Raw genomic sequence first — 11,025 nt, 5'->3', positions numbered from 1 at the left:
GTTGCACATAACACAAATAGTTGGTGCATGTGAGACTATGGACGAGGCACAATTATTTCAAAAGTAACTAATAACTATGCATCATGTGACCACCGTTGTATTTGGGACTATTGATCCTCTCAAAGTAGTCAGTAATCCATGTGTTCCTTAAAGGGCCAAAAATCTATTGGAAGGCTACAATAAATAACCTTGCTTAGAAGGGGAAGATTTAAAATCTTGGTTACAAAAATCAATTTATGTCAATTTATGACGTGTATAGGCCATATTGACCATGCTCTACACATATTTAGCGGTACAAAAATTACCGCTTCTGTAGTAGTAACTACAGTGTCATTGTAGTTGGTCTCATTGACGAAGAACAACATCCATATTTTGAAGTAGCAAGCTTGGAGCAAGTCCATGTAGAAAGAAGATGAGGATGAGCTTTAATGCACTTACATATGTCAGAGCAGGAAGGCTTTCTATAAGATAAGCAAGAAGATTTTTACACTCACGGATTGGATATGGTAGATCATGTGCTCAGTCTCCTACACAAAGAAGCAACTAAGACCATTGATTCTATGAGGTTCATAATTCATGTCAAAGCTTTGATGTAGCCTGATGCATCAATTTATGCCTCATAACCTTCCCAGATGCTGTCTTCGGCAATGTCTTCACAAACCTAACCTGCCTTATTCGTTTGTATGGTGCTACCTGGATCCACATACACATTTACATAAGAAGGATGCAATCACCAAGAATATTGCATCCTAGATCACATTATTTTTGTACAAATGTCCAAGGTGTCCACCTTTAAATATGTGAATGTAGCACATGAATTCATCAAGAGGGCCTTTGAATTTTAAAAAAGTTACAGTTTTACGTTGATAGAAGGGATTCAAAAAATTAAAAAATCTACAAATTTTGAAGGAAGATGGATCATTTAATTCATGAAAATATGTACCTATGAAGAGAGGGGTTATTTAGATGTTAATTGAACACACATTTATTATGAATGTAGGATGAAGTACAAACCTTAGCCTCCACAAAAGAAATCACATCCGACTCTTTCAATAAACTGCCTTGAGCTTGCACAATAAATGCGACCGGTATTTCTCCAGCATACTCGTCGGGGAAGCTGAAAAGGATTGCACACATGTAACAACATAATATGCAAAGACTCATGAGATGGAAAGCATTAACACAAGAAGATACGGATTTTTTCTCATGTAAGAAAACGGAGCCTTTTTCAGTGTTTTGCATACAATGCATATCATCCTGAGCTTTTGCTCGAGAGGCACCACATACCTAGCTAGGTACAAATGGGGGCAGGGGACCACCGGGCTGGCAGTCCCCTGCCCCCCATCGTACCTAGCTAGGTAGGTGGTGCCTCCCGCACAGAAGCTCATGATGTTGAGGTAAGTCAAAATGTGGGAATTTGTCCTAAACTACTTGTGATTGCTTACCCCACAACGGCCGCGTCCGTAATCGCCGGATGTGTCAGAAGAATTGTTTCTAGCTCTGTGGGTGCAACCTAATTAGAAATTACAGATTTTAGCTCATTAAACTATAACTTCATAGCTTTTTTGAATTAGTGAGGACCTTATTGATAGCATTGCAATGCACCTGAAAGCCCTTGCACTTGATCAGATCTTTGAGGCGGCCTACAATGTGAAGCCCACCGTCATTGTCGAAGTACACCAAGTCTCCAGTATATAACCATCCATCTTGGCTAATGGTTGCTGCTGTGGCCTCTTCATTGCGAAAATAACCTAATTCATTGGGATTGGGGGAGGTAGCAACCAAAGCATTGTGAATGAAAACCTTTGCTATTCTATCGCCACATAAACTTGAGTGAGTCTAGTCTTTAGCTAGCATGTAAGAGTCTCATGTCTAAAATGCAGTCATTAATCCATGCAGATCTATAGTGAAATCTGAGACCAGTAAGTAAATATCCCCTTCATTAGCCAACATGAATTAGATGCAGCACTGTTGAATCAAGTGTACTTATACCTTGGATGACATTGGATCCTCGAACCCATAACTCGCCTTGCTCGTTAGGAGGAAGTCGTTTCTTGGAGCTCGGGTCGACCACAAGGGCTTCCATGCCTGATGTCAAAGAGCCCACAAAGCCCACCTTTGCTTCGGTGAGCCGCTTGCACGCAGTGATAGCAATTCTACCACTAGCCTCCGTCATGCCATAGTCCTAATGAATATGCAAACCAATGCTAAATTTGAAAATTGTACCTTGCAAACATGGCAGATCATGATTGATGGTTAGAGATGCTTAATCTGCGAAGGTGAAAGATTAAGTGCACAATTAATCAGGAAGCATATATATGCATTAAGAGGCCGAGATTTATATGCAATCAGATGAGTTGGAAATTACCAATCTGACATATGCATTGGACTGCAAACGTTGCAGCACTTCGTCCATTGCCTTATCACTTACGCGACCGGCTCCGCAGACCACCTCAATGAGCGAGCTAAGTCTTGATCTAGTAGCAGACTCATGCTTGGCCAGGGCAACCATAATGGGGGGGACGACTGGCAAGTGGGTCACCTGATAGGCCTCAATGGCATCCAGCATATCATCAATGCTGTATTTGGGCATCGTAATGATAGTGTTGCCCATGTGCAATTGCGCCACCATGATCACTGACATGCCAAAGCAGTGAAACATAGGAACACAGCATAGAAAGCATTGGCCTCCCGCTCCCTCATAGCACTCGCCTGCTGCAAGCCGGACTTGGAGCGCAGCAGATATGAGATTTTTGTGAGAGATGAGTGCACCTTTGCTAGCTCCAGTGGTGCCAGATGTGTACAAGAGAACTGCGGGATTGGTCTGCTGGATGCGTATGGAGGGGGTTAAATGTCGAGAGGATTGCTTCAAAATTTGGGAGAGCTGTAGAGACTCTGACTTTGATGCTGATGCAGGCAATGCTTTTGATGATGTGGTTTCGTCGACGACTAACATGGGCATATGCACATGGCTCTGGAGCCTAGCTGCAAGTGTGGGAAGAGTAATAAGGAGCTTTGCATTAGAGTCCGTAGCTTGCTTGATGATCTCTGTAGGAGTACTGACCGGATTCGCGCAAGTCGCAATGGCACCGAGAGAGATGATTGCGAAGAAGATGACAGGAAAGTGTGTGGAGTTGGGCAATACCATGAGGATGACATCTTGCTGCCGAATTCCGAGAAAGGAGAACGCCCTTGCTACGTACTGGATATGGCGGCGAAGCTGTAGAAAAGTGAGAGATTGTGCAGTAGAGCTGTCAGCGATGGCGATTCGGTGATTAAAGGTGGGTGCGCTGGTGATGGAGAAGATGAAAGATAGAATGTTGAGATCTGGCGGAATGGAGAGGAGGGGGTGAGGGGAAGAGTAGATGGAAGCTGCCACATCAAAGCAGTAATCAGTAGCTACCTGCAGGGTGTGCGCCATAGCTAAGTCTGATCATGCGCAAACAAATTCGAGAGTGTTTGTGTTTTGGGCAGGGTGGGCAATGTGTTTGAGAGAGAGAGAGAGAGAGAGAGAGAGAGACAGAGTCGAGACGGAGGGGGGAGGAAAAAGAGGCGGGGAAGGTGGATTTGACTTCATAAGACGTGCTCCCGCAAGAATAATTTTTAGACAAATTCTAATAAAAACTCCCACATTAGATAGAGTGCGCACATGCACCAACAACGACACGGTGAGGGTGAGCAAGTGCTAATTCAGTGGTCGTATGCGCACATGCCTTATGGTGCCTACCGTTTTAGTGAGAGAAGTGAAGAGAGAGACTCTGTCAACAGTACTGTAGAGTTCTTGGCTCAATCAGCAATGCTCTCGCCACTCAAACGGCTACAATTAACGGCAAATACGAAGGCATAGCTGGTGATGTGTTGATTGCCACAGGTCAAGAAATGATATATTTTGACAAGGGCATGGTGGGCCTCTGGTGGGCTCACTACTCTTTTCCATCGGACCAAGTTGCCGACGGCTTGCATGTGTGCAGCCTGAGAGAGAGAGAGAGAGAGAGAGAGAGAGAGAGAGTTGTGGAAGGGTGCCAAAAGAGAGCTCTTTGAAGACTCAAAGGGACATTGGTATGAAGGCATGCCCTCTTACGGGCTGAGAGAGGCAGAGGTGGCTAGTGGGTAGCACCATCAAACTCTCCATCTGTTGCTCATTGATTGCTCTCTGCAATGCCATGTATCGCACACGTTTCACACGCTTTTTTGTTTTTAGAACATTGGGGTGCCCTTTCTTGCCCTCCCCCCCCCCCCCCCCCCAATTATATGCGATGTTTCCCACGAGGCAAGGTCAGGGGGCGATCGCTATGTATGTCAGGCCAATGGTAGGACCGGGAAGCATGCCAAGGGCCAGGGATTGAATGGTTCAGTACGGCTAGGAGCCGAGGGCCATGCATGGGTTAAGGGGGCCTACTTGCAAGGGCCAAGGGTTATAAGTAGGGAGGTTGGGAGGAGAACCACATGCCAGTCTTTCACTGGTATTAGAGCTCAGGGGTGAAGGGCATGGAGGAGTAGCCGTGGAGGAAGGAGAAGATTAGTGCTTGCATGGCGTTGCATGGTCTCTCTCTCTCTTGCATGGTTTCTCTCTCTCTCTCTCTCTCTCTCTCTCTCTCTCTCTCTCTCTCTCTCTCTCTCTCTCTCTCTCTCTCTCTCTGTCTCTCTGTGCACGGCCGTGGGCAAGCTCCATGAGGGCAACTCTATTCTCGATGTTGCAGGGCGAGCATGGCCCCTTGGGTGGAGAAAGCTTCTCCTAGCTACCCGCATGGGAAGGACCGCTAAGCAGGGATGGGCCCGACAAACAGCACCGTCAGAACGACCTCCTACATGCAATCGAGACTTGCACAAAATAGGTAGCAGCTTAGCTCGCGGGATTCATGCTACAGAGAGGATGTTTTCTCGTCACTTGACCCCCTGCAAAGAGCCATCACAGTGGTTTCCTCCTCTCGCTTCGTCACAGGCGCAGTCAGTCATAGCGACTGCAGCAAAAATGCAATATATATATATATATGTATATATATATTTTTATTATTATTATTATTATTATTTTTATATTATTATTGTTTTTATTTTATTTTTTGCCCTACCTAACTAAGGTCTTTGGCCCATGGTGCTCAGTATCCGGGCTCACTTAAGCCATGCGAACCTGACAAAGCCACATGCAACTCGCATGCATGGTGCATCCAAGAACATGCAGGTAGTGGGGTACAAAGATCTTCAATACGGAAAGCTTTGAAAACTCAAGGCTCAATCAACTTCGATAGAGTTCAACACATGATTGGCAATGCATGGCTTCACGTACACTATATTTCACTTGAGAAGTTGCAAGTTTTCTATGAGAACGGACACAAGGTAACCGCTTTACATTTGGTTTTTCTCAGTTGATTACCCTCATAGTTTATGCAGGGCAGCAAAGTTGCCTAGTAGTAATGGTCAATCAGGCTGTATTGCAATGAGCACGGCTCGTGTAGTCCAATGTTGTGTTACTGCTTTCATAATATTTGCAGTTTCCCCTCGGTACCATATTCGATTTTTGGGTCGGCAAGATTTCTCAGCAAGTGTACTTCATGAGGTATGCATTTGATTTTTGTTTAATGAGCATCTGCTTGATAGCTTTGATATGCAACAGCCGTGCATACACTTTAGGCACGCAAAGCACAAGCATGGCTTGTGAAAATTACTATAAGCACCAAAAATTTTATTGGTTTAAAGATTGGAATCAAGCATGGCTTGAGTACCAACCGCCTTGCTCCGCAGCACGGCTTCTCAGCGGTTCGATTTTGATGCAAAAGCATAGCAAATTTACAATGTTTTGGAATCTCAAGGAGATTGGCACATTCTATTGCTTGACTTGATGAAGGGGGAAAGTTGCTCGGCATGGCCGACTCCTTCTCAATGTTTCTAGAAGTTGACAAAGGATGCTTGCCCCACAGTACTGGCTAATTTTCGTTGAAATTGCTCGACAAGGTTGATTGTTTTTGTCATGATATCTGTATGTCAACAGCCGCATCATTTGGCTATCAGCAGGGCTTCAATTTAAGGGAAGCAATACTTCCGGCTTATGCTATGAGCATAACAACTTGGAGGAATTTGTCACTTTGTTTGCGTGTTATTTCATTACATGCAAAGAGGGTGTATATGATATACGCGACACCTCTCTCGCGCACAGCAGCTATGGCTATGAGCCATCTTCCAGCAAGTTTGTCCTTCAGAATTTCAAGACAACTGGTTACAACAGGATGACCAAGTTAGACAATTTTAAGTTTTACTTTGTTAACCGTCGTGGCTCACGGACACCCTATCGCCTACGACGGACACCGTAATCGTATTATTTATTTAAGTAGAGTCAGGCACCGGGCTTGTTGGTCCAATAGGGAAAGGTAGAGTGATCGCCGATGAGAGGCGCACTCTAACACGAACATGCTAGGGTTAGTTGGCTAAGCATGGGCGCCCAAGTGTGAATGGGGTGAGCTCACATAAAAGCTAATTAAACCTAAAATTGAGTCATTCTCTCATTGTGCAATAGAAGCTGCTCTTGCTCCATCTCCACCTTCTCCTTCACCATCTCCTTGTGTGTGTGCGTGTGAGAGAGAGAGAGAGAGAGTGTGAGAGTAAGTGTGCGATCGAGCGTTACGGCGGCACGACGGCGGCGAGGCGGTTGAGCGCGGCGTAGCGGCGTCTCCCTCTTCTTCGCGGCGCAGGAATCCTTCATTCGCAACTACGCAGGAAGGTGAGTGACACACCGTTCTTCCTTGTGAGCTTGTCTGTTGTATGACTGTGTGCTAGGAGCCTTTGTGGCTCGCACACGGCGCATAGCAAGTCCCTAGCCTTGACATTTTTGGCGCCGCTGCCGGGGAGCTATTGCGTGTGAAGCTCCAATGGCGACCTGTAAATTGTATTGAAGCTATTTTTTATGTAGGAAAGGCGTTGTTGACTGCATTCAAGTTTTCTGTGTTCTGTTAAGCTTTGTTTTGTTAGTTCTATTAAGCTCCGATTTCAGCTTACACAGTTAGCATTTCTTACGTTTCTGCGTTTTTTTTGCATTTTCTGGTTTGCACTGCATAGTTATGTCAAGTTTCAATTTCTGCATTTTCTGTGTTTTCTGTGTTTTCTGGTTTGTGCGCAGTTAGGCGCACAGTTAGTTAATTAAGCAGGTTAGTAATTAGGTGAACCACTGATTAGTAGGTCAGCAGGTAGGCGGGACAGTAAATAGTTAGGTGAGGTCGACGCGCACCAAAACGCGTACCAAATAATATCCAAAAAATAAATAAATAATAATAATAATTTAAAATTTAAAAAAAAAACTTTTCCAAAATTTTTTTTTTTTGAAAAATAAAAACGTGAGTGAGAGGGAGGTTAGATTTTCGAAAATAAAAAACGTGAGTTATAAAAACGGACGGGTTGGTTTGTATAAAAGTTAGATCGGGATCATTTCCCCAGGCCCAGGTCCAGGCCTCAGTCCTCAGTCTTATGATATACACTAGACTCACTCTTATATATATACCCTACCCCCTCAAGAGGGAATGAGAGCATGTGGGACAAGTCCTCCACTCTCCTCCCTTCTCTTCCAACTTGCACCCTTAGACTTGCTATTTGGAGCCTAGTTCCCCAGCTAGGAAAAGACTGTTTCGGGCTTTTCTGGAGCAAAATAGAACCAAACGGTGGGCTGTAAAGCACAGCGCGTCCCTCCTAGCGATACGTTCGTTTCGAGCTATCACACGACCCATTCCACGACACGCTCTAAAAAATCTAGCAAAAAAACAAACAAAAAACACGCAAAAAACTAGTCACAAGGCCTCCTAGAGCAGCTTTTTGACACCTTAGGGTATCAAAAGCACATGCACTTACGCTCTGGGCGGGTGCTAGAACACGAGCATATTGAGGGTGCCTCTGTTCATACGGACACCCATTACCCATCCACGATAGGCTCTAGACCCTCAGCGGGGACACAAGGTAGTACCACCCAAGACCCTAAAATAGCCGCTAGTGATTCCTCCTCCGACTCAGAAATCATGGAAGCATACCCTACCCAAAACACTGAGAGAGAAGGCCATGCACCTCCCGAAGCTCCACAGCCTAGTACTAGTATGTTTAGCCGTTTCATGGAAACATTAGGTAGAGCTACTCGCTCAAACCTGATGCAAATGAAGCACACGAAGGGGGTGGGGAAGTGGAGTCTCCTTTCACATCGCACGTGGACCCCACACCCCCAAAGAGTGTCCATGTGGATATCCTGCCAACTTCTTACCAAGAAGGCCCTGTTGAGATGCCTCCTTCAGAAGTTCCCTCTAGAGTACCGGTGGTGACAAGTAAAACCACGGGGAGCAACATTGCTTCTACCTCACAAGAAACCGTTAACACGTCGACTCTAGAAGGATTGTTCATTAATGATCATTGGACATACGACCTCCACACTGAGGTGTTGACGTATCTACACTCTGGCCACGCCTACCATGTAGGATGGATAGAGATTGTACAATCCACCTCTAGTGCCACCAGCATCGAAGATCAACAGAAAATGATCTGTAATGTTATCCATGGCATTATTCAACCGGAAAGGCAAAACCGAGGGGTAAATATACTCTCAACTGGCCCCATGAGATTTCTGGATACGAGCAAGGCTCAACAGCCTACTCTATCACAAATGGAGACTCCTCTAATGAGTCCCATGGACCCATCTTACGTCATTTCACCTGGGGTCTCTATGCAATCTGAGCCTCCGAGCGACAACTTTAGCTTCCCTAACTTGGCTCAACCCTCTATTAAGGAAAACAAAATTCTCACCCCAGGGATAAGCCTGACAGAGAATGTACCGATGACATCTACGGTTGGCGCAGTGCCACTACTTAGTGTCGTAGTACCTAATATGGGGCCTCGACCGTATGTGCCTCTAGCCCCTTATGCACACATGGCCCCCACACCTCCAATTGTACCACTTGTTTATGCTCCTCGAGTGCCGCTCCCTAGCCCTTATCCGAGTGGACCTATGCCCGGTTATGTTCCATATCCTGCATCATCCACACATATGCCAAGACCGGTACCCGTCCCTCTCCCACATATGATTCCAAGAGTACCTCCACCGGCCCTGCCTCCTCACATAGGTGACTTGGCAGCGTTTGCTCAAACCATAGGTCGATCTATCGCGGAAAATATGCGTCATGCATCTGATAGAGAGCCTAGAAGTAAGGCAGTACAAATTGCCAAACTCACACAAAAATTCAATGGGGACGAAGATGCTAGAAAACACATTGAAGTGTTTGAACAAGTATGTGATTCCTTAGGGGAACGCAACGAACTACATAAGTGCAATGCCTTAAGCTTGACATTAAGTGGGAAGGCTGGAGATTGGTATAGAACCCTAAGGGTGGACGAGAAAACAATCTACCCTACCCTTCGAAGGTTGTTTCTAAAGGAGTACATATGAGAAGGTGTGCTTTGGGGTGTAGCATCTCAACTACAGAAGGCCGAACGTAAGGAAGGAGAGTCAGTAAGGGACTTCATTAGTCGTCTAAAGCACTTAAACTCTCGCTGCCCTGTAAATGAGCGCTTCAACAATAACCAACTGCTTGATCGATTCATCCGAGGGTTGAGGAATGAAGGAATCTATAATGGACTAGTGATTAGAGGTATCACAACCTGGGAAGATGTCACTGCCAATGCAATCCAATTAGAGGACAACTTGATGATAGCAGGCATGAGGGTGTCTACTGACACGAGATCCACTAGCTCACAAGCCATTGAGTATGAACCCATGACTGCAAAGCCCATTGCCAATGAGCCAAAGGTATTTGAGACATTCTTGACAGACCTCACCAAGGCAATCCAAGAGTCTCTTAAGGATAATCGACCCCCTCAAAATAGTCACATGTATCCAAGAAGGGAGCAACAATGGTGTTCCATTTGCTTAGGTCCACATAGCACTAGTGAGTGCCCTACGTTTAGAGTAAAATTTAATGGAACTTGCAACGCATGTGGTAGGTATGGTCACCAAGCTAAGGATTGTTTAATGATCAAACGTATGATGGCAAATAGACCACCGGTAGCCTGGACGGATGCACCTCGAGCTCCTGTATTGATGCCTGCTCCACCTGTTGAGCAACTACCGCAACACATGGTTCCTAGATCTCAAAATGTTGTACAAGCTACACCGCTACCACCTCCTGTGCTAGGACCGCAGCCCCCGCATCCAAGAGTCGCCCCTATGAACCAAGTGGGTTGCGAGCCATCGAATGCTTATGCAAATGGCTGTGAGGAGGAAATGGACACTAGTATTGCCTACGGACTTGATACATTGGAAGAGTGTCCTATATACTACATGGAAGATTGTTGGGGACAAGTCAAGCCGGTTTATCAAGCTGCTGCTCTCGCATCCAGAGGTCAAAATATCAACACCCAGGCTAGGAGGCCACCTCTTCAATGCTACGAGTGTGGTGGACCACATCGGGCAACGGAGTGCCCTATTAGGCTGCAAAAGAATGCTGCACAGATGCAAATGAATCAAGGGAGCACGTCTGCAATGCCAATACTCACATGTAATCGTTGTGGCATAGATCACTTGATTGCCCAATGCCCCTATAACCCAAATGCGCCTAAAATCACACCCCTAAATTTGGTCGAAATTGCTAGTGTGATATCGCCAATACCACCCGTCGCACCCGCTTATGCGATTACACGGTCCATGCTTCAAGGGCCAGGCCATATCCTCGAAGAGAGAGATACCGTGTCAGTTATCCAAGCAAAGAAAAAGAAGACACGAAGGAAGAGGTCGCAGAATACGGGAAATTCAAAGCCAAGTTCCAAAACAAACATAGGAACAGGAGATGACCCCGTGTATATGAATGACCTCGAGGATGATTCAGATTCAATCGAGACAATGGAGACTAGAACCAATACCACAAAGGGAAAGACCGACAAAGAAAACCGTAACATGGAACCAAATGAAAATCGAATAAGAGAAAACCATAAAGAGCCTCTGAAAACACCAAGAGTGTTTCCAAATCCAATCCAAGACCCCCAAGATAAACCGCAGGGGCAAAAAGGGAA

General features: G+C 45.6%; 1 protein-coding gene across 1 annotated transcript; it reads right to left on the bottom strand.

Moving 5' to 3' along the window:
* Positions 1 to 220: 220 nt before the first annotated feature.
* LOC147457484 (putative CoA ligase CCL10) lies at positions 221 to 3,710 on the bottom strand. The gene is made up of 6 exons (XM_086513596.1): positions 2,369 to 3,710; positions 1,993 to 2,185; positions 1,606 to 1,751; positions 1,446 to 1,513; positions 1,015 to 1,117; positions 221 to 693 (listed from the first exon to the last, which is right to left on the bottom strand). Exons 1-6 carry the CDS (start codon positions 3,419 to 3,421, stop codon positions 580 to 582), a joined length of 1,677 nt encoding a protein of 558 aa, XP_086369722.1. The 5' UTR covers positions 3,422 to 3,710; the 3' UTR covers positions 221 to 579.
* Between the last annotated feature and the right edge of the window lie 7,315 nt (positions 3,711 to 11,025).

Source organism: Adiantum capillus-veneris, chromosome 5 (assembly GCF_014529385.1).
Source record: "Adiantum capillus-veneris isolate H3 chromosome 5, ASM1452938v2, whole genome shotgun sequence".
Lineage (NCBI taxonomy): Eukaryota > Viridiplantae > Streptophyta > Polypodiopsida > Polypodiales > Pteridaceae > Adiantum > Adiantum capillus-veneris.
The sequence above is the reverse complement of the archived record's forward strand: the minus strand, read 5'-3'. Positions and strand labels throughout refer to the sequence as shown.

What these genes read in the sequence shown, in the direction of transcription:
- LOC147457484 (XM_086513596.1), bottom strand. Translation starts at nt 3,421, where the DNA reads ATGGCGCACACCCTGCAGGTAGCTACTGATTACTGCTTTGATGTGGCA. An exon ending in AGGATCCAATGTCATCCAAG is followed by an intron (nt 1,752 to 1,992) that starts GTATAAGTACAC and finishes CCAATGAATTAG; the next exon opens with GTTATTTTCGCAATGAAGAG. An exon ending in TCAAGTGCAAGGGCTTTCAG is followed by an intron (nt 1,514 to 1,605) that starts GTGCATTGCAAT and finishes ATTTCTAATTAG; the next exon opens with GTTGCACCCACAGAGCTAGA.